A 24579-nucleotide genomic window follows, 5' to 3' on the forward strand; every position below is an offset into this window, starting at 1 on the left:
GGTATAGTATTTCCAGTGGAGTCTTGACAGGAAAGTCCAGGCTCTTTCCAGAAAGCCTTGGTGATCCAACACTGGAGAGTAATCTTGACGATTGTGTTAAAATTTATAAGGTTCAAAGTTGACACGTTCTATCAAAAACACAGACTTATTCACAGTGAATCTTCTCCCCAAATCTCTTGAGGATTTTGGGCTTCTTTCTCAGTGGGGGGGGGGGCGGGGGGGGGGCGGGGGGGCGTGCGAATTGCAGGTTACCCTGTTAACTTGAACGCACTAGATTTGGAAGTGATTCCACTTGCTGTCGTAGAGCAAGTTTCTTAGCGAGTTGTCACTACCATCAGTTCAGCTGCGCTTAACAACAAACTCAACTCACCTGGTACTGTTCAATTTGTGCTTCACTAGGATGACAATACTCCATGCCTTTTCAGTTTCAATCCATTTAGTTTAGAAATACAGTGTGGAAACAGGCCCTTCAGCTCACTAAGTCCACGTGGTTCATTGGTCACCTGCACACACGTTCTATTCCCTTTTGGATCCTACACATTGGGGGCAATTTAGAAGCCAATTAAGCTACAAACCTGCATGTGAGAGGAAACGAGTGCCTGGAGGAAACCCAGGGGGAACGTGCAAACTCCACACAGACAGGGCCCCTAGTCAAGATCGAACCTGGGTCTTTGGCTCTGTGAGGCAGTAGCCCTACTGCTGCCGTGACTATGCCACCCAGTGAACGAGTGGGTAAACATCAGTGAACAAGAGATGAGTATTTGCGCTTGACAGCCAATCCATTTTGCCTTGGCATCTAGAAGCACTGATTTTTAACAGGTAGGAATGGGAGGGAGAGAAGGAAACTCCTTTGATATTGGTCACAACTAATGTTAGGGAAGATAGTTGTGGATGGATGTTGAAGGGATGATCAGCTTAGATCTGGACATCACTTCAGGATTTCCTTAAGATAATGACCAGGCTTGGCCATTTTTAATTGCTTTAACAATACCTTTTCTCCATGATTGCATATGTACCTAACTCATTAAAAAAAATGCATACGTGCAGCTGGTTTAAGCTGAATCGGGTATAAGGAGCCAACATGGACTGAACTTAACTCGATCATTACTTGCATGAGTTGGGCTTCTAAGGGAAGTTGCATTTCTATAAATGTATGATTTATTTCGCGAGATGATTTTCGCGAGATGATTAAAGGATTTTGTTCTTCTAGGCTTCTACTCTAACCAGGTCTGTCCGGATAGGACACTTATGTAGGTATTCCTCCTTGAAGTGAATTATTCACAGAATGTGCCTGGGGAGTGCAAATGGTCTGAGATGCAGTAATTAATCTGTCTCAAGCTCCAACTGTAGTATTGATGACCATTACCAATGACTGTCAAGTTTTTTTGTTTTCTCTGGCCATTGGCTTTTACATGTTTGGTTCTTTTATGGCCTGGACCTGGAGATAGAACGGGTCATTCAGCCCACCATGTTGGTACCGATCATGATGCCAATTGCAACTAATCTGATCTGCCTGCATATGGTCCATATCCCTCGAATATCCACCTGATCATTTATCTAATTGCCTCTTAAACATGGCTACCGTATCTGCTTCTATAACCTCCCCAAGCAGCACTTTCCATACTTGCTTGTGTATATATGCCCTCTAGTATTTTTACATTCCCGCCCTGGGAAAAAGACTAACTACCATATCTGTACCTCATGGAATTTTATGTACTTGTAGCATGCTCCAGAAAAAACGATCCAATTCCGCTACATTTCATAAGTTGCCACCTACTGTTGTGTAAAAGCATAAAAGGCTTTCTATTTCAAGCACTTCATTCTTTTGCCAGAGAGCAGCAGCCTCTGAAGTCCGCCAATGAGTACATGTACCTTTTTTGGACACCACACGTCAACTGTTAAGATTTATTCCAATAAAGGATTCCATTCCTTTGGCATCCAGCTGATGCACGTCCATAAACAACACTGTGCAGGTCAATACGCAGTATCCCAGCATCTGTGATGCTTTCAGTCTGCTCGAGTCTGCTGTGTTATCAGTTTTTGAACCATCATTGCAAATGGTGGGACTAGTTACTGCTTAATCAATGCCATGAGCTGCTAAGTGACTAAGCCTTTGCTAGATAGAAGAGCAGCCTATGTACAACAAAATCCACATTGTCATATAAAATGCGATAGTGTAAGACACTGATGCTGGAACATATATTGGTGCTTGAACTCTGATCGAACCTTGCAGAAATTTACCAACGCATTTGTTAAAATGGCTATAGTCTGATGATGCAAGACAATAAATCTGAAAATGCTGGAAATATTCAGTAGGTCAGGCAATATCTATGGAATGAAGGCGCATTAAGGATTTGGATTTGAGACCCTCTGAGAGAAGTATAAATTGTTTAGGAACTTCAATTCATAATTTGTATCTCCTCCATGTGTTCTTGAATGCCCGTCTACTCTGGTAGCAGGATAACTGATGAGGAGCTTCAGAGAGGATGGCTTCGGATTACATCTTCTCTGTATGAGTGACAGTGTAAATAGGAAGAGCAGGGCAAAAGTGGTTAATTCTGAGGCCACGGATTGATGTTTCATTGAGCCATTGATGCTCCTCCAGCGGTGATACCTCTGTAATCCGAGTAAAATAACACTGTTGAATCATCAGATACAAGACCCTTAACATCTGAATCTACATTTAGTATAACCACAATCTGAGCTTGTAAGAAAGATGTCTAAGTTTCAGGCAATGAGCAGCTTGTACTTGTACTGAGTGGATGCAGTGATGTTCTCCCAGCATTGGGTCTACTAATAATAAATGAAGATCCTATCACTTCCATACAAATGATGATTTGACCATAGTGGTGAACTGTGTGATCTAGAAGTTGGCAGTTTGTTACTTTTTTCCTCCTTTTGACTACAAGTGGTTTATGACCTCTGATAGACCATGTGCATTTTCATACCGATTTCATAATGGAATTGCGGCTGGCATATGTTTGCGTGTGTATTTGCGATTGTAGGTGAAAAATGGGAATGTATGTGGTGCAGATGCTGGGATGTACACCTTCATCCAGGTTTTCGGGCTTTTCCCATTTGCCGAAATCTTGATCTTCTCATGCACGTCTGTATGGTATGTTATGCATGGATAAACCGCAGCCCTTTTATTTTCCCGCATCTCCAAAGGTTCCACTAGTTTCTGAAACCAAGTTTGGAGTATATCCTGTTTTATACATGTAATCACAGAGAAAATTATTGTTATGCCTTTCCTTGCATCCTCACTCTTTCCTGGTCACCACCTGCTGCAATCTTGTTTTGGACTCTCTTTAAGTGATGCAGACTGGCTTTTAATGGTGCTTGAGTTAATAGCCCCGTGTCTTGATGAGGCACATTGCTGATGCCATTCATCTCCGTTGCATTGAGTACAGACTCTTCCTGCCGAAGTACCAATGGCTCAGAATGATGGCATATTCATGGTCACAACTTTTCTTGGGGACAGGCTGTTAAAAGTGGCTCTGTCTTCCTATTGCTTCCATCTTGCCTGCTTCCTATTTTTGTTCTTTATCTCTTTTCTGATCTAGTGGGGACGCAGTTAAGTGGATGTTTGAATCTGTCAACCTTAGACCTCTGAAGGAACCCGCATCAACTGCATGCTGAATGCAGCTGCTGTTTAATTTGGCTTTTAACACGTGCAACTTATAAGGCTTATTTATAATGAAACCATTTTAATGTGAGTGATTAGATGTTGGAATACTGTAGAAAAATGTTCCCTCTCTGGGTTAATCATGTTAAATCTTTATATCCAACGGTTTCGTATACATAATTGAGTGAATCCACTCTTGTTGTATATAATATAGTTTGGATTTGAGCCCAGCATTCCGGCTCAGCGAGTGGCATCTACATGCACGACACATGCTTGCTTGGGAGAATGCCAAGGACCTCCTACAGCTCTCCTCCTGTTTTTCGGTCATGTGCCGTGACACTGGGTGACAGTCCCAGTGTTTGGATTATAAAAGTGCAGAGCTTTGCTTGCTGCTTCTACTACCAGCCACGCTGCCAGGTTTAAGAATATTTTCAGAACAGCTGAGGAGGAAAAGGATTGGGAGACAGACGCATATTTTAAACACTGGGCTGGTATATCAGTGCGTCTGCTCAACTTGTTGAGTTTGACCCTAACGTTTGCATTGGCCTTTACAGTGAGACGGTAAGGCAGCTCCCTCAGTTCTCTATGGTTTCTTTGCTGATGGTATTTTACTTTACCAAGTAATTAATTATATTACTGCTCAGCTAAGCTTGTATATGTTTTCTTAAAAAAAAGACAATGTATGTTGCTTAATCAGTATTTTCATGAAACGATTCTGTGCAGATCTTTACACTTAGATTTGTTTTCTGCGATTTATCCAATTTTCTATTGGTTTGTCTGCAGATTTTAATGTGAAGTGCAGCACAAGATTGGCTAACTTATTGACCTGATTTTTGCCACCAACCGTGAAGGAACAGTGTTTGCTGCTGATCTCTCAGTTGCCCACAAACACTTGGTGGGGCTCTGTGGCAACTTTTTTTCTGTTTCCTCACCACCCCCTCCTTTCCGCGCAGTCCTTTCTCTACCCCCTCACCTCCCCTCCACCCAGCACTGGTGCATAACTTTAGGCACCATCACTGCAGGCTGTGAGGCATCTGGGGGCAAGCAAAACTGCAGACCAATTTAACAATTGTCTGAGAAGAAAACCAATATAAATCATACAATATAATTAACTTGTAAACGCTTAACAAAAGTGACATTGTGAGATTGACATGATTAAAGTAGAAGCTGAAATACCAGAGTTCATTGCTAACCTTTAAAATCGTTACATTTGTACATTGCAATTAGTTTGGCCGTTTTGTCCAGACTAGAGAAGGTTTTAGTAATAATTATGACATTGTTTGAAAAGTCCGTTTCAGTGATTTATTAAAGCTCAACCTATTCAGTGGATTTTACAAGTGTAAAATGCAGTTGATTTAACATTTGTAGGGTTGTGCTTCACTGACAGGATTTCTCAGCTTTGCACGTTTAACTGTGTAACTATCTGGACATGAAGTTTTTGGCAGTTTTTAGTCTGTTGTCTGTGAAATTATTTACAGTCATAAATTCTGGGATAATATTATTGCACTATACTTGTAGATTGATTTATTGTCGAGCTTAACTTTCTTCTTGCCTTGGGGTTTAAAATTAAAAGTGCATAATTGTAGCACATTTTTTGTATGAATACTGAAGAACCACTTGGGGAATTTGTATTTCTTCCCATGTTTCAGTAGTGGGGATGTGCAAGATCCTCTGAACATCTTGTGGAACGACTTTGCTTGGGGTTTGGGAGGGGTAGAGATGATCTGTTCAAGTGCAATGACTCAAGAACTGATTACGCTCGGGTACTTGTGGCCCTTCCTTATGAACTTTGAAAATAAACTTACAGGTGTGAACTATGATAGTTTACAACCTGCGCGCATCTTCAACAATCATTTGCCAATGAGTCGCTTCCGTTGCATCTTCAATGCTCGGATAATTCCATTTTTGAATGACTGTGTGCAATGATGTGGGAAGAAATCTTTTCCATGTTTTCCACATTTATCTCCAAATGTGGATAAAACCAAAAATAATATTGTGTGGGAAGTAATTGCAGATGCTGGTTTACACCAGTGATAGACAGACACAATGCTGGAGTAACTCAGCGGGACAGGCAACATCTCTGGAGAGAAGTAATGGGTGATATTTTGGGTTGATTCTGAAGAATGGTCTCGACCCAAAATGTTACTCATTCCCTCTCACCAGAGATGCTGGAGCATTTTGTGTCTATAAGATTTTATGTTCTGCCTCCCTTAAATAATGCTTTCCAAACATGACTTTGTGGCGTCAGCCTAAACATGGGCCACTCTTGCTTCGCTGGTCGAGGAGATGCGACTGTATCTCTTCTGTCCAGCGGCTTCTGCATCGGTCCTCTCGCACCCCTCGGTACCTCGGGATCGCCCACGCAGAGCATCACTGCGCCCTTGGAGCCTCCGTCCCGACTCACGCCCGGGTTGTCCCCGACCCACATGCAGGAGCCGCCCTCGACCATTCTATTCCTTCCTCCGGTTCTGGGGGGGGGGGGGTGTCCTGTGGCGTCAGCCTAAACACGGGCCACTCTTGCTCGAACCCTCGTCAGGAGATACGAGGGCGGGCACGTGACGTCATGGGCTAGAGGGAGTGTCCTGGTACTAAAGATCTCTCACCCTGAGACCTTGAGAAGTCGACAGGTAGCTGAGCCCGAGATAACAACCTCGCTCAGCTACAGCAACATTGTATTATAGTTAGCGCACCAACCTAACGTGTCACCACTGAATAAATGACTCTTTGAACCGGCCTGGCGTCTCACCTTTATTCACCACGTATGGTGCCACTACAATTAAACATTCTTGGGCTACTGGGCACAGTGGGCAGTCTGGTCTGACTTGCGTATCCCCTTTGTGATCAGTTAATGCAGGATCTTCCAGAAATGAGTCCGCAGAATAATTATGCAACTTATTAATTGAGATAAATTTTAGCAAAACATGCTGCAAAATAAAACTGGTTCAGCAGTTTTACTCTTTGTATTATGATGTCTGGGCGCATGTATACGTAAGAATGTATGTCTGGCATAGGTATGTTTTTTAACCAGCATTTGACAGTAGTGGTAGAATTTGAATGGCATAACCTCGGTTTATCAATATTAAGTTATCTTATCAATGTAAAAGAAAAATGTATAGTACCTGGACTCTCTGTAGACATGTGCCAAATATTTTTCTCCTCATTATCTGAAATAACCTATTCTTTTTCCCCATCCTTGAATAAAATAATATTTATTGCTTTTTTTAATTTGAAATGTCTCTTTAGCATTGTCTTTCAATTCATCCAATAAATCCATTGAAAAATAGAAACATAGAAAATAGGTGCAGGAGTAGGCCATTTGGCCCTTTGAGCCTGCACTGCCATTCAATATGATCATGGCTGATCATTTAAAACCAGTAACCTGTTCCTGCTTTTTCCCCATATCCCTTGGTTCTGTTAGCCCCAAAAGCTAAATCTAACTTCAGAGACGTAGACAACATTAAAAATACACTTGAGATGGCCACATGGATAGGAAGGGCTTACAGGGAAATGGGTACAGCTTGTGCATGAGTTTGGCTGAAGAGCCTGTTTACTGACTTTCTCCCCTATCATAGGTTGTGGATTTGAATCCCATGCCAGTCCCCTGAATGTATAATCCAGGTTGGTGCTTTGGTGCAGTCCTGATCCAGCACTTCACTGGGTCATGTAGTCATTTAGAACTGAAATATTGATTGATTGCATTAACAGAGGAGGCTTGAGGGATCCTAACCTATGCCTGGAGAGAAGTTACCAGGTTACCTTGGAGATCAGTTTGTGGCCTGGAGTAACTTAGCACTGGGTCAGGCAGCATCTTTGGAGAACACGTGATGTTTTTGGTCGAGACCCTTCAGACTTGTATCTGCTCAGAATGGATGTGACCTCGAGCACCCATTGTTCTGTCAAATCCAAAAATTACTTGTGTGAAAGAATATGTTACAAAGCCTGAAGGATTAAGTGATGATCTTGTGTTGCACAAACAAAAATACAGATTTTAATAACCAGAACAAATCCATATCCAAACCCAATAAAGACAATTGTACGCTTGATGTTTGACAGTCTCCAAGCAATGCGTGGTTGCTCCTCTATAGACTTGTGACTCTAACTTTTGATCCCTCATCAAATGGGGAAAAATCAACAAAGATGGATGTTTATTTTCCTCTTGCTTTCTAAACTTGTTTAACTTTATTTATTGAGACGTGTTTCGTGAAGTATTTTAAATATTTGTGATTAGGAATTGAAAGTTATTTTATTTTTCAGGAACAAACAATAAATAATTACTTTTCCTGAAAATGTAAAACACAGTAAATTTAACTATTTAAATAAAAACAGCGTGGAAATCCTAACGGAAAACCCCCCCCATTGAACAATGCAACCAATTCAACAAAGAGATTGAATTGCGGGTGCTTGTTGCCCATCGTAGCTTTTATTTTTAACTACCACATTCTTGCCTTTATCTACTAATGGCTTTCTGGTACTTTCTTTTTACTATGTATATGAATGCTGCATCAGCTGGAGCCACATTCGTTGATTTGGATTTCACATGCAGTTTTCAGAAATTTTGAACTGGGCTTTTTTTTTTTTCAATGTTGGAATTTGCATCAATGAATTTCAAGCTAAGGTCTCCTTTATCATCTTGATTTTCTGCCATTTTATTGCATGGAATTGAGTTTGTGCCAGGGGTTCTATTTCAATGCCGTTTGTGGAATTTTGCAATATATTGGCTGCTGCATTTCTCTACGTCAAAACAGTGACTGCATTTCCAAAAGCTGAGGTGCTTTGGACTGTTGTAAGGTATTGTGGAAAAACTATTTTTATTCCTTTTTGAATTGGGTGGAAATAATATTTAAAGCGTACAGCGTGCTACCCCGTAGAGATTGATGGTTGGAATGCTGACTTTTGGAATGCTGGTCTTTAATCGCAGGAACTGAACCTATGGATCTCCATGAATGTGCCACGATATCTGGCAATGTGGGACTTGCTGGCAGATCACAAAGGTCAAATCTGGTTGTTTATTTGGGAAATCGCCCTTCTGCTCCAGTGCCCGGTGATGCTGGCATAGGGAGCTGAGAGCTCTTTCGGTTTCATTAGGAAAAGCAGAAGATATGGTTATTTCATTTTACTTTATTTAATTACTGTTTTAAAAAAAAAATGATTGTTTAAATATTTGAATGTTAGACACATTAAATAACTTTAAATCAGAAATAATACATTTCAGCTGCTTCCGGCTTTTTTGGGGATGGAACATTGCTGCTATGATACAGAGGGCCTACGTGCTAGTCCTTCAGTAACTGACCCTGGTAACCATGGGTGATGAATTAAAGAAATAATTAAGCCATGTTGTACTGGCACCCTAATTAGAATGGTATTGACTGGTTGCAATACGTGGGGGACGGGATGGACATGCTGCTATTTTCATATAGTTGGGGTGGTTTTGAGCAACTGAATTCTTAAATCGCATCCCTATGTACTTGGGTGAACTCAAAAGATTAAACGATGGCCAGCCTGCTGGGGCCAGAGGTGGAGCTGGGGGAGGATAAGTAGCAGTACTGCCATCTGCCTGTTCTTACCATCCTGAAGTGAATGTTTGTAAGATTATAAGAAAAGATCTGGATTAAAAAAAAAAAAAAAATTTTTAATTGTTTTCGTTTGATATTCATTCTACCTGTATAAAATATTGTGTTGATCTTTTTCTTTCTATGCTTTTTTTTTCCAGGAGTTGACCATCCCTGTCTACCAAACTGGACACTTAACTATGGAATGCTTTCACCTGCTGATAACCCTAAGCCTAAGAAACTGTGTTATCACTACCCAGAGAAGTATTAGTTAGCAGTACAATATCTCCCAAGCACTTTTACAGAAGAAAACTACAGTTTACAGAAGCTTGGCCTAGGGTTGTGCGTGTTCTGTATGTGATTCTTCCAATTCACATCTTTGCACATATTTGAAACCGAAAAAATCAAGATGGTGCTGGATGAATACTTGTGGATGGTGATAGTTGGCTTCATAATAGCCTTTATTCTCGCTTTCTCTGTGGGTGCAAATGATGTGGCTAATTCTTTTGGTACTGCTGTGGGCTCTGGTGTTGTGACACTGCGCCAAGCCTGCATCCTGGCTTCCATTTTTGAAACAACTGGGTCTGTACTGCTTGGAGCAAAGGTCGGAGAAACTATCCGGAAGGGAATCATCGATGTCAACATGTATAACGGAACTGAGAAATACCTCATGGCTGGTGAAATCAGTGCAATGATTGGTAAGTGGTTGGCTTTCTTTTGATGGTTTTTGAAAACATAAATAACCAAGTAGAGAGATAATTCCCTTCTTGTTTAAAGATTGGGTATACAGAGCAATCTGAACTGACAATAGTGTCTTAACGATTTCTGTGTTGTGACGAATAAGATGTCACAAGGTTGGGTCTGGTGGCACTCTATCCCTTGGAGCGCAGGAGGATGAGGGGAGGTCTTATTGAGGTGTATAAAATCATGAGGAATAGATCTGATAGATGCACAGAGTCTCTTGCCCAGAGTAGGTGAATCGAGGGCCAGAGGACATAGGGTTAAGGTGAAGGGGAAAAGATTTCATAAGAATCTGAGGGGTAACATTTTCACACAGGTGGGTGTGTGGAACAAGCTTCCAGAGGGGGTAGTTGAGGATGGGACTATCCCAACATTTAAGAATCAGTTAGATAGGTGCATGGATAGGACAGTTTTGGAAGGATATAGACCAAACACGGGCAGGTGGGACTAGTGTAGCTGGGACGTGTGGGCAAGTTGGGCCGAAGGACCTGTTTCCACACTATCACTCTATGACTCGGCATGTGTATGTCCATGTATTTGTTTTAAGAATCCTGACTTCTATGTAACGGGACTGCATAAAGGTCCTCCACTGCATAATTTAGTGAAATACAAAGAAGGCAATTGAATTTGCTGAACCCTCTGACTGTTGCCAATTGCACTGACATCAACTCGACTCTGACCAGCTTTTTGCCTTATATTTGTTTACATCCATTTTTAATGTGACATTAGTGCATTGAAGCTGTACACAAACCAAAACCTGCAACATTTGTCACACATCTATCCCTATCCTTTATCCTTCTCCAATTGAAACCTGTTGAGCTATTATCCCTATTTTTGGCTATGATAATGTGCTAGGCTAACGTCAAGTTTACAGTCCAAATCTCACCAATGCAAGTTGTAAGTGTTTCCAAGTAGTCTGCATTTCAGAATGGAATTCTAACTGAGTCACAATGTTATTTTACAGAAGGATTCTGCAAGCCCCATCCAATCTACTTTGCAGGAGGCTATAAACTCAATGTCATGCGATACCTCATCAAACCTCCCCTCCACCTCGCCTGTCTTTTCTCTTTGTAGGCAATACTTCAGCTTGAGGACAACTTGTATTCACTCTAGTTCTGGGAAATGGTAGATGCCTATAGTGAATTTTTGGTGTCAGTTGTATTACCACATAATCTTGCCCAAGCTCTTGGTCCAGTGGCAAGCAGGACCAAGATGATTGAAGACCAGGTGCTGCTGCACAGACTTGGCACTAACATGTACTCTAAGGACAGGTGCAATCTTACCATAACACAGACTCAAGATATTGCTATCTCTCTTTTTCTATTCCCACATTGTTCATCTCTTTAATTGCCTCTATCTGTCTTCCCTCTCGATTCCTTCGTTCCCTCTTTCCCTCCCCTCATCAGTTGTAGGAGCCATTTATGCTTTAGTTAGTTACTGTTAGTTAGTATATAGCTATGTCTAGATATTTCTAGTTATCTTTTTTGTATGCTTGTGGGTGGGATTTGATACATAGTATGGCATGTCTACGTCTGAGGAGGCTGGTGTAGCCACAGAGATTGGGATTTAGTTTGGCCTCGAGGGATGGTTGAGACTTTTTTTTGCCATTACATCGGTATATACTACTTAATGTTTTCTGGTAGCTGTTGTTTGCAAGAGAATTACTTAGATGATTAATTATAAGGCCCATGTCCAAAGATCAAATCATTTTGTGTGTGTGTGTGTAATCATTTGGCATAAACAAGGTGGTGTAATCATTTGGCATAATGTGTAATTTAGGACCTCTTTTACAACTCCACAAGCCAGGAAGAAACATGGGACTTTAGACCTATTGCTCCCAAAGCTCTTCTCCTCTGTTTTCTTTATTGTTTTTGTTCATTATCACAATGAAATGTGATTTAAAATTAAAAAAAAAAAAGTAAATCAACATCTCCTTTATGGTAGAACTGCAGCCTCAGCTCCAGCAACCCAGTACCAATCCCGATGTCCAGTGCAGAATGTGTGGAGTTCAAAATAAATCTCACTCAAATTTTTGAGAATTAAAAACACTTCCACAGGATATCTCTTTTTTCAGAATATAAGCTGTTCACAAAATATGTGTGCTGCACTTTTGTTACCTTTTGCCGCCTTAAGTATTCAGCGCTGTTAATCTCATTTGCCAGCTGCTGTCCAATGTAGCCACTATATGGATTCCCGATAAAACATTCCTCGTTTAGTTTGGAGATGCAACATGGATAAGGGTCCTTCAGCCCACTGAGCCCATACCGACCATTAATCACCTATTCACACTAGTTCCCTATTATCCCACATCCACTCCTTGCACACTCGCGGCAATTTACAAAGGCCAATTAGTCTACAAATCCACTTCTTTTTGGGATGTGGGAGGAAACGAGAGCCCCCAGGGGAAACCCATGTGATCACCAGGAGAATGTGCAAACTCCACATAAACATCACCTGAGGTCGGGCTCAATCTTGTGTTCTGGAGCTGTGAGACTGCAGCTCTACTGGTGGCGCTGCTGTGCCATTCCTTAAGGTCTTGGTTCTCATGATCCAGATAACTTATGGGTGTCTGTGTTTATTTAGAATTTAATTTGGTCTGAAAATCTTTATTTCCGTTCCCCACCCAATGAGGAACTCTATATTTGTGTTTGTACTTGGAGTCAGAGTCATACAGCACAGAAACGGGCCCTGTGGCTCAACTTATCCATGCCGACCACAGTGCCCCATCTACACTAGGCCCCCTGAGGCTCCATGGACGTTAGTCCCACCTATCCACATTTGGGCTCTCTCTCTGGCTCTCTCTCTGGCTCTCTCTCTCGCTCTCTGAATTTGGTCACAAGTGTGAACAATTTCCTTGTATTCATGCTATTTGTCCCCTTTGTCTGGTTATCTTAATTCTGGTAACATGTCGTCTCTTGAGCAAAATGCAAATAGACTACCATCTGTCCATTCCTTTCTGTGATGCTGCCTAACCTGCTGAGTGCCGCCAGCACTTTGTTTTGCTGAAGATTCCAGCAGCTGCAGTTTCTTGTGTCTTATTTTTAAATCCTGTCTGCAAAACATTCTGCTTTCAAGGTGGCCAGATCTGGACCCTATTTCGTGCTTTTTCACCATTCAAGACATTTTATGTTGAAATCATCATGCTGCATGTCTGAATGAAATAAAAATTACAAAATGGACAGAAAAATATTCATAATTCAAGACTCTATAGTAGATTATATCTACAATTTACCATGGTTAGGCCAGAAATGTGATAGCACACATACAATTTCTAGATACGATGGCACTCCAGACCAAATGATCAATACTGTAAAAGGCCAAATGCGTGTGACCACGCTAATATAATGAATGGCTACTTTGGCTGAAGGATAAACACAATTATTCATTGCAGCAGAGGAGAGACAGGAGTGATCTTACAAAGGATGTATAGAATAATGAGCATAGGTAGGATGAATGCATAGTCTATTTCCTGCGGTAGGGGAATAAGACCTTGAGGGGGCCAATTTTTTATTTTTTGCAGAATGGTACTTGTGTGGAACAAGCTGCCAAATGAATTGGTTGAGGCAGATACAAATACAACATCTAAAAGTCATTTGGCCAGCTACATGGACAGGAAAGGTTTGAAGGAATATGGGTCAAATGAGGGCAAATGGGACCAGCTCGGATGGGCATCTTGGTCAACAGGAACGAGTTATGCTCTGATTGCATGCTATATGGTAAGAAAATAGGAGAAGGAGTAGCTTACCTACCTCCCACAAGTCTACTCCATTCAGTATGATAATTTCAATTAGACTGGTACATGGATAGGACGGGTTTGGAGGGATATGGACCAAGCAAGGCAAGTGGGATTATGGTAGCTGGGACATTGTTGGCAGGTGTGGGCGAGTTGGGCCAAAAGGTCTGTTTCCACTGACTGTGTGCCCCAGGCTTCAACTCTCTTCTGTGTCCATGCCACATGGCCCCCAGTTCCATGATTTAAAAAAAAACATCCAACACCACTTTTAAATGCCTCCAAGACCGTCTAGGGTAGGAAATTCCAGAGATTCGCCCATCTCACAACCATATCCCACTCATGGAAACATCATGATATCTACTTTATGATCTTGCATAGACACAAAAAGCTGGAGTGACTCAGCGGGACTGGCAGCATCTCTGGAGAGAAGGAATGGGTGACGTTTCGGGTCGAGACCCTTCTTCAGACTGGTTAGGGATAATGGGAAATGAGAGATATAGATGATATGGAGATATAAAGAAGAATGAATAAAAGATAAGCAAAAAAGTTGCGATGATAAAGGAAACAGGCCATTGTTAGCTGTTTGTAGGGTGAAAACGCAAAGCTAGTGCAACTTGGATAGGGGAGGGATGGAGAGAGAGGGGGAATGCTGGGGCTACCTGAAGTGAATGAACTCAATATTATCTCATACCACTGGGCTGTAAGCTGCCCAAGTGAAATATGAGATCCTGTACCTCCAATTTGCGTTTAGCCTCACTCTGAACCAGCATCTGCAGTTCCTTCCTGCACATTATGATCTTGCATATTTCAATAAGATCAGCCCCAATTGTCCAAACTCCAAATAATACATAACATTTTCAGTTGCTCATGATCAGATAACAACCTCGTCTCTTCTGCTCTGCAAAAACACAAGATTACTTCAAGAACATCTTGCTTATTTGGCTTTTGGCAATGAGAAAGACAAGAGGAGCTTTGCTGAAGGCAAACCCGTTTTCCACGAATCAGATTTCTATCCTTACTACATGGCTATTTAGTATAGAACAGTCTAGCACAGGAACAGGCCGTTTGGCCCTTGATGTCTGTTATGAACATAATGCTCTGCTCATCTCCTTTTAAACGTTCCCCCTCTGGCCTTTTAAAGCTATGTTCTCCAGTATTGGGCATTTCAATTTTGGAAAACGATTTGGACTGTCCATCATATGTAAGCCTCACATAATTTTATAAACTTTATTTAGGCCACAGGGGAGGCGACATGGAAAAGGTCGCCTCCCCGTGGATGAGGTGGCCAAAACGGTTTCCCCCCTACCCCCCCTCCCCCACACACACACACACAAGACACACAGAGAGACACCAAAAACACACATTAGGACACACTGAAAAAATTTAAATAAGAGAAAAAAAACCAACACGCTGCTGGCAAGACTGCCGGCTTGCAGCGCCCCCACCGACATGTTTCTTCTCTTGGAAGTGGACAAACGTAAGGTTTGTTTGCTGTCCATTAGTCAACATGGAGCATCAAATATGAAATGTAAAATGAAAATCACCAGAGAACTGTTGGCGTTATCACAACAGTCACACTGAAGGATCAGTATGAATCAAAAAATGGGATTAAACAATGACAATTTCTCATATCTTAAATTGTGAAAATGCTTTTGGTAAGATTAGACAATGCTTTTATTTAAAAGCAAAGTTGGCGTAAGCAGTTTGTAAATGCCACTTTTAATTTTTTTTTAATGTGTGACAGTGACAAAGTAAACTTTGTTTAAAAAAAAAACTATACAGTTTAATAAAATGTTTGATATTAAACTGTTGCAAAGAGTAAAGATTAGGAGTAGCAATAAGATTAATTTCACCAGCCCACAAACAACCTGGTGTTCGTGAGGAACTCCATCAGCAGGGGAAGATCACGTAGAGGATTCTGAGCATGATCGCGAAAGAGTGAATCATTGCAATTCAGCAGAATGTTGACCCAGGTCACTGTGACCAGTGTAGGAGATCTGAACCTTGCTATTGCCTCTCATGAGTTGGACGAAACCATGACCTGAAACAAGTCACATTTATTGTCGGTGATTTTATTTCAACCCCATGCCACCATGGGGGCCATCTGTGTCAGAAGTACTGCAATGATTGAAGGTGATGAGTGTCACAAATATTCTCCATTTCAATTGATAATGCAGGTGTTGAAAATGCACTTAAATCCAGGGATGGGTAATTTGGAAAGGGAGAATGTCGAATTGCTGTGAATTATTACAATTTTATTTCTATTTGATAATAAACCATGCCAAGGCTTTTTCATTGTTTGCTCTTTGGTTCAGTCATCTGACCATATTTGGCTTTTTTTTTGGAAGTGACTTTGGAGCAGAGGAGATCTGAACCTTGCTATTGCCTCTCATGAGTTGGACGAAACCATGACCTGAAACAAGTCGCATTTATTTTGATTAAAATGGGAAGACCTTGTTCATATTGTTTGTACACCGCATCGTCATTTGATTTGAAATTAATGCAATTTTGATTAAAATGGGAAGACCTTGTTCATATTGTTTGTACACCGCATCGTCATTTGATTTGATAGTTGTGTTTTGACAAGTTTAAAAAATCAACTATTCTTCCAATGGTGAGAAAAGGAAGGAATTTGTATTAAAACTCTTTGTGTTTAAATGCTACCAGTTGACGACCTTCAACCCTGGCAGGGAAGGCACGAGAATTGGAAAGAGGAAAAATCTGTTGGGATTGGCTATTGATATTCTCTTTCTGCTTCCCCTCCTCCTACCATCACTTTAAAATGCTTTGCAAGTTAGTTTCAAGTCTGAAGAAGGGTTTCAACACAACATCACCCATTCCTTCTATCCAGACCTTCTGCCTGTCCCGCTGAGTTACTCCAGCATTTTGTGTTTATTACTAGTTTCAAGTAGGTACATATTTGTGGACTTTTAACTGCCTAAGTTCCGCTTGCCTGAAGGATTTGGTGCCTAAGATTCCATTTAGTCCCAGCATTATCATTACAATGTAAGTACAATAGACAATATGTGCAGGAGTAGGGCATTCAGCCCTTTGAGCCAGTGCCACCATTCAATGTGATCATGGCTGATCATCCCCAATCAGTACCCCGTTCCAGCCTTCTCCCCATATCCGCTGATATGGCCAAGTTTGCCTAGGGCTAAGTATGCTTATTCGTGCCTAGGTTTATGCAAGAAAAGCCTGCTCTCAGGCACTACATTTTCATGCTAAAAGAAGGCTGAACAACTGGACAGCATTCATGTTCTTAACCCTCCTCTTCGTTCCCATCTGGTACTTAACAAATACAAGTGACATGTGATATATAGGTAGAGTTTAGTAGAAATACTGAGTGCAACGGTATTCGTAATAGAGGAGTTTATTTATTGGGAACCAGATTCCAGAAACAGTAGCTGCAGTGTAAATACATGTTTTCTGATGAACAAAGTAGAGTGACCCATGGAGCAAAGCATTTCATAGCTAATAATTTATTTTCTTGAAATGTAATCGCTGTTAATTGCACAATTTCAAATCCCTTGCAAATAGTTGTGTGACTTCATTTGATGTTGGTTTTTCTAAACCAGATAATTCTAAACCAGAATATTTAGTGCAGAAACTAAGTGTGATTTAACAGCGAAAGTTAATGCCTCACGTTTTCTTATTCTTGCTTCTGATAGGTTCTGCAATCTGGCAACTCATTGCTTCATTTTTGAAGCTTCCGATATCGGGCACACATTGCATTGTCGGAGCCACCATTGGTTTCTCGCTTGTTTCAGTTGGTGCTCGGAGTGTCCGATGGGTCCAGCTCATCAAGATTGGTAATTGACCTTTTTCTTTTGTGTGTGAGACTATTATGCACAGAAACAACGATTGCTAACTCCTCCATTTCATTATTTTTCTGACAGACGTTGCTGTTCTTTCACAATCTTCAATCTCTTTTTAATTAGAATTTTGGGCACTTCAGTTATATTGAATATCAATAAATACTCAGTAACGGCTCATTTGAGTCCCCGACAGTATTTATGTTGCCAGTGAAATCTCTCCTCACTTGCTTCAGTTTGCCTTTTATTAGCACATCCCTCTATTGTTTTCACCTTCATGTACTATCTTGTTTCCTTTCAAATTTGTCAATGTGTACCAAATGTACATGAGGTATAATGTTTCGCATTCTCATCATTCTAGGTCAAGGAGTTTCTCCTAAATTTGAATGATTGGCTTATGATTGTGAATTTTAGTTGTGGGCCTAAGGCAAAGATAGATAAATTCTTGATTAGTACGGGGATTATGGGGAGAATTGTTGTTAGGAGGGAGAGATAGATCAGCCATGATTGAATGGCAGAGTAGACTTGATGGGCCGAATGTCTTAATTCTGCTCCTATCACCTATGACCTTTTCCCCATCCTCCACAAGTGGAAACCTTTTTCTATATCCATCCTGGATATATTTTAAATATATTTTTAAATACTTCCTAATCGTCTCCCTTTTCGTGATTGTTAAACGTTGATATCGATGTACTTCCAATTTTTGAAGGTTAGACGGAAAGAAAGGAGTGGGACAGATTTGTTTTTTTTAAAAAAGAGATCGGTAATGAGAAATGATCAGGAGATCAAAATTGAATCCCTTTCAGTGGAAATAAGAAACTGTAATGGAATGATATCCCCAGTGGGAGCAGCCTGCACGCCCCCAACAAGAACTACTGCAGGACGGCATAAACCAAGAAATAGTCTTGCAAGAGATAGCAGCAATGAATATGGGTGACTGAAATGTTCACATAGATTGACAAAGATAACCTGGAGATCAAGTTCATAGAATGTTTTATCTACACTTTCTCCAAACAATTATGAAACCAACCAAGGAGCAGTCTACTTTAGACCTGATCATTAATTATAAAACAACAGAATGAATGAACAATCTCATAGTCACTTCTGGAAATGAACGATGAAGATAATTCAAAGGGTTAAAAGAAAATAAATTACAACGGTGCGAAAGCTAAAAGTGGATTGCGAAAATAAATTCAAAAGAAAATTAGCAGATGATGACTGCCATTGCCGAAGAAAACATTTTTTTTTTTTAAGATCTGAGGAATAGATTATGAGGAAGATAGACCATTCCAGGCTAATAAAGGAAGGTTTAAAATAATAAAACAAAAGGAAATGTTGTGGTGATGCAGAAGAATGGGGATCTTTAGAAAATCAGCATAGGATGACAAAAAAAAAAAAAAAGTTTAGAAAATAGATTAGTATATAAGCTTGTGCCGATATATACAAATGGAAGTGAGTTAGTAAAGTTAAATGTCCATTCCTTAATGGATTAATAAGGAATTAATAATGATGAAGAAGGCACATGGTAGAGAATTAGAGCAGGTGTTCTAGATCTGTTGTTGTAGTGGAAGACATAAGCACTCTAAATACTAGTCATAATCAGTCCCTTTCATTAGGCAAAGCAATGGGGCTCATAGTTGACAAATCCTGTGGCACTGCTACCTTGACTGAGATTCTAGAATCTATTATTTAACCAGGTTAATAATATAAGGTGCCACTTTAAAGTTGACTGCTCATGGCATTAGGGAAAACATAGGATACAGGATTAGCTAACCAAAAGAAAATATTCAGGACAAAGGAGTTATTTTCAATTCCCCAGCTGTAACTGGTGGAGTGCCACAGAGATCAATGGTGTGGCCTTGACAGATTAACAATCTATAATGACATGACTGATCGTGTGGCCAGTGTCCAGTTCAAATTTAACCCCTAAATCATCATTTTCCATTTAATCTTTTTTTGGGGGGGGGGGGGGCAAATTGCAACCTTATTTCTGATCATTTTTGACTTGTGGCCATTTTATCATTGCAGTTGCCTCCTGGTTCATTTCCCCGCTTCTATCAGGGATAATGTCTGGAGTTCTCTTTATCCTAATTCGATTCTTCATCTTGAAAAAGGTGAGTATTATTTTCTTAAAATAATTTAAATTGTGAATTGAAACCCATTCTTTTTGCACTCCCCCCCCCCCCCCCCCCCCCCCCCCCTACTTTTTGAAAACACTAATTACATAATCATTTCTGTAGGAAGATCCTGTGCCGAATGGCCTACGTGCACTCCCGCTGTTTTATGCTGCTACTGTAGGGATAAATGCCTTCTCAATCTTGTACACTGGAGCACCATGTAAGTACCTTTTGGAAATTGGTTGCAGCTTTGGTATGAAAATGATCACAGCAACAGCAATCGGCTGCCTTATTTTGCACCCAACCACAGAAAACAAAATTGGAGCATAATGCTAAATGGGCAGCCTTTTGCTGCGACCAACAATTTGTCAATAATAAAGGCCAATTTCACCACGTTAACATTTTGCCATTTTGACTATTATTATTATTTTTTTTTTTTAAATCAAAGGTGACCCATCAAGCTGTAACCAGCAGATGATGTTATCTTTTATCATAGCTGATGGATTTGTCATAATTGGCTACTAAAATAGGTCCCAAAGTTGAGGCTTGCTTCATTTTGGCTGTGATTTACATTTTAATGCCAGGATAGCTTTGTAGCTTAGCAACACATTTCAACAGAGAAACATTGTGTAAGTTAATGGCCTTAGATCTATCAAAAGTAATGAGTCTGTTGTCTATAATAAACTTGCTGCTTCTTAAATTATGATGCAGGAATGTTGCAAATTTGAGTTTGTTTTTTAAATTTAACCTTTTTGGATGGAAATATGACAAATAAATTGCGTGCTTTGATTTATGTGACATTTTAGAACATGGAACAGTATGGCACAGGAACCAACCCTTTGGCCCACAATGTTTGTGTTGAACATGATGCCTAGCTGAACTGATCTCCTCTGTCTGCACATGATCCATTTCCCTCCATTCCTTGCACTACCACGTGCTCATCTAAAAGCCTCTTAAACACCGCTATCATATCTGCACCATCAACCCTAGCTATGTGCTCCAGGCCCCCACCACCTTTTGCCTCTTAAAAAACAAACTTGTGCCACACATCTCCATTAAACTTTTCCCCTCTTATCTTCTAACTATGCTGTCTAGTGTTTGACATTTCCACCCTTCCAGAAAAAGTTCTGACTCTATCCTATCTATATCTCATAATTTTATATACTTCAATCAGGTTTCCCCTCAACCTCTGTTCCAGAGAAAACAATGCAAGTCTATCCAACCTCTCCCTGTAACTTCAACCCTCTAATCAAGGCAACATTCTGACAAACTTCTACACCCTCTCCAAAGCCTCCAAATTGTTTCTATAATGGGGCAGCCAGAACTACATGTAATACTTCAAATGTGGCCTAACCAATGTCCCGTAGAGCTGCATCATGGCCTCCTAGCTCTTATAGTCAATGTCACTAACAATGAAAGCAAACATACCTTATGCCTTCTTTACCACCATGCCTAATTGTACTGCCACCTTTTAGCGAGCCATGAACCTGGACTCCAACATCCCTCTACACATCAATGCTTTAAGGGTGTTGCCATTTACTGTACACTCTATCCTTACATTCAATCTCCTAAAGTGCAACACCTCGCACTTGCTCAGGTTAAACTCTATCTGCCATTGCCCATTTCTGCAGGTGATCTCTATCCCGCTGTATTTTCTGACAGCGTTCCTCGCTGTCTGCAACTCCTCCAATTTTGGTGGCATCAGTAAACTTACTTACCAACCCATCTGCATTTATAGTTAAGAAAGAACTGCAGATGCTGGAAAAATGGAAGGTAGACAAAAGTGCTGGAGAAACTCAGCGGGTGAGGCAGCATCTATGGAGCGAAGGACAGATCCCTGTGGAACTCCACTGGCCACAGACTCCAGCCAGAATACGTACCTCCACTTTCCCTTAGGCCCAACCATTTGCTGACCTGCTGCTCTGGTTAACACCCCTTTGCCATCCCTGCAAGAATGTTGGTGCCCCTTTATTGGAAAGAATATGGAGGAATTTCCCAGGTGTATTTTTTTCCCAAGCTAATTTGGAGAGTCATACAGGGCAAAAACAGTGCTTTGGCCCAACTTGTCCGTGCTGAGCAAGACACCCATCTAAGCTAGTCCCATTTGCCTGTTTGACCTATACCCCTCTAAATCTTCCCTACCCTTGTACCTGGTCAAATATCTTTAAACTGATATTGTACCTGCCTCAATCGCTATCTCTACCAGTTTATTCCATATAACTACCACCCTCCATATGAAAAGTTGCCCTCCGGTTGCTATAAAATCTTTGCATTCCAGTGCTTGGTTTTCCATTTGCAACCAAGAATAGAACACATTGTTTGAGAAAGTGTTGAATATCATGTCAATACAATGTATAGATTATAATTTTACTGAAATCATGTATTATCCATGGCTCATAGCAAGCTATAACAAATGCTGAAAACCAGAATTAAAACAGTAAAGCAATGACTGCAGTTCAGGTGGTGAGAAATTTGAGCACTATTCCTAGGTCTGTGTTGGGAGAGTTGTCTTGTCTGGGGTACGATTGGGAGCTTGGCTGAATATTTGAATCGGTGGTGGAGAAGTGGCGGTGGTAGCGATATGGGAGAGCCCTTCTAACACACTGCTGCTTGAAATGGATGGGCGGGGTTAGTTATGCAGAGGCTGATGGAATGATAGAAACATAGAAAATAGGTGCAGGAGTAGGCCATTCGGCCCTTCGAGCCTGCACCGCCATTCAATATGATCATGGCTGATCATCCAACTCAGTATCCTGTACCTGCTTTCTCTCCATACCCCCTGATCCCTTTATCCACAAGGGCCACATCTAACTTCCTCTTAAATATAGCCAATGAACTGGCCACAACCACATTCTGTGGCAGAGAATTCCAGAGATTCACCACTCTCTGTGTAAAAAATGTTTTTTTTCTCATCTCAGTCCTAACAGATTTCCCCTTTATCCTTAAACTGTGACCCCTTGTTCTGGACTTCCCCAACATCGGGAACCATCTTCATGCATCTAGCCTGTCCAACCCCTTAAGAAGTTTGTAAGTTTCTATAGGATCCCCCCTCAATCTTCTAAATTCTAGCGAGTACAAACCGTACAAACCGAGTATCCAGTCTTACTTCATATGAAAGTCCTGACATCCCAGGAATCAGTCTGGTGAACCTTCGCTGCACTCCCTGTATGGCAAGAATGTGCTTCCTCAGATTAGGAGACCAAAACTGTATGCAATACACCAGGTGTGGTCTCACCAAAACCCTGTACAGCTGCAGTAGAACCTCCCTGCTCCTATACTCAAATCCTTTTGCTATGAATGCTAACATACCATTCGCGTTCTTCACTGCCTGCTGCACCTGGTCATGATCATGATCTTCATCATCTATTTATACCAGTTGGTTTTTTGAAACCACAAATTATGGTTTTATTGTAAGTAGCAGATGCTAGCAGCATTCTTCCTCCCACCTCGAGAATAATTTCAATAGCAAAAGAAAAATGAGGTTGGATCCTTTTGTTCTCTAAAATCTTTCATTTAAATTTTCCAGTTGTTTAACAACCATTTCTATTTTATAGTTGAACAATATCAAATGTTTAAATGTATCTGTGCCAAAGGCTTTAGATGCCTTTGATTGAGTGTGATTGAGTGTTTGTAAAATAAATGTTTTTTTTAAATTTATATAAAATTTATATAAGGCTATCACTTTAAAAAATAGTGAATGGAGTTGTGGTGTAAAGCTATTCTGATTTTGATAACTATGATTTTAAAACTTGTGGGGTCCAACTGGAATGTAACTTGTTTTGAGTTTTAACATTAAATTTCCAAATGTAGAGACTTCTTAAAATGATTATTGGATTCTAAGCAGAACAATCTGATTGCATTTCTATTCTCTAGTGCTGGGATTGGACATGTTCCCCGTCTGGGCAACGGTGCTAATCAGTCTTGGTGGAGCGTCGCTGGCTGGACTCGTGGTGTGGCTGTTGGTTTGCCCCTGGATGAAGAGGAAAATTGAAAGTAAGCCTCTGACACTAGTCATGAGCTGTGTTTTTTTTTTTTCTGGTGCAATTAAGTCCTAGTTAAGTTAAAACTACATAATCTGTCTTGCAGGTAAACTAAAGGTTAAGGTGCTGTCCAGACTTTCAAATGAGAGTCTTGATAAAAGCCAAGATGAAGAAACACCAGTATTTAAAGAACTGCCTGGTGAAAAGGCAGCAGACGAGTCCATGCTACCTCTCACTGGTGGAGTCAGTGAGGCATGTGGTGGTGCCTCAGAGAGCCATGTTATCGCTGCAACGACGGGAGTTTCAAATGGTGAGTCAGAACACGCACAAGATTTCAGCCTATTGTGTATTAATGAAATTATCTTAACAAGAAGACTGTGTAGTTGATATCAAGTGATGGCATGCAACGTTCATGCCATGAGTGCCCTACACTAATCATTTCCAATAAGAGTACAACCATTTACCCCTTCAATTCAATAGTATTACTATTTCAGAGATCCCACCATCCATCTTACATCATAGCTAATTAGCCCTGGAACAGATCAGAAATTGGGTGTCATGCAATGAATGACTTGGCTTCTGACATCATATGATCACGTGATAGGAGCATATGCTGAAAAGATGAAGTATGAAGGGAAGCTGGCCAGGAATATAAAGAAGGACAATAAAAGCTTCTTTAGATATGTTAAGGGAAAAAGTGTAGCAAAGTCAAATGTGGGTCCCTTGAAGGCAGACATGGGTGAAATTATTATGGGAAATAAGGAAATGGCAGAAGAGTTGAATAAGTACTTCGGATCTGTCTTCACTAAGGAAGACACAAACAATCTCCCAGATGTACTGGAGGACAGAGGACCTAAGGGGATAGAGGAACTGAAAGAAATTTTCATTGGGCGAGAAATAATATTGGGTAGGCTAATGGGACTGAAGGATGATAAATCCCCTGGGCCTGATGGTCTGCATCCCAGGGTCCTCAGGGAGGTGGCTCTAGAAATAGTGGACGCATTGGTGATCATTTTCCA

General features: G+C 40.8%; 1 protein-coding gene across 7 annotated transcripts in view; it reads left to right on the forward strand.

The window, feature by feature from the left end:
- slc20a2 (solute carrier family 20 member 2) overlaps positions 1 to 24579 on the forward strand; it is an 86574-nt gene that overhangs the window by 37965 nt on the left and 24030 nt on the right. For 6 of the 7 annotated variants that reach the window (XR_008723199.1, XR_008723198.1, XM_055632692.1 and 3 more), the window contains 6 exons: positions 9336 to 9872; positions 17320 to 17460; positions 19492 to 19577; positions 19704 to 19800; positions 23454 to 23573; positions 23667 to 23870. Coding sequence is in view for 5 of the 7 variants with exons in the window: in XM_055632692.1 (XP_055488667.1) it covers positions 9584 to 9872; positions 17320 to 17460; positions 19492 to 19577; positions 19704 to 19800; positions 23454 to 23573; positions 23667 to 23870 (937 nt within the window). In the remaining 2 variants the exon portion in view is untranslated. Of the gene's footprint in view, positions 1 to 4023; positions 4187 to 9335; positions 9873 to 17319; positions 17461 to 19491; positions 19578 to 19703; positions 19801 to 23453; positions 23574 to 23666; positions 23871 to 24579 lie in introns of those variants that run through there. The other variant, XM_055632691.1, reaches the window with a different exon arrangement.

Source organism: Leucoraja erinacea, chromosome 3 (assembly GCF_028641065.1).
Source record: "Leucoraja erinacea ecotype New England chromosome 3, Leri_hhj_1, whole genome shotgun sequence".
Taxonomy (NCBI): domain Eukaryota; kingdom Metazoa; phylum Chordata; class Chondrichthyes; order Rajiformes; family Rajidae; genus Leucoraja; species Leucoraja erinaceus.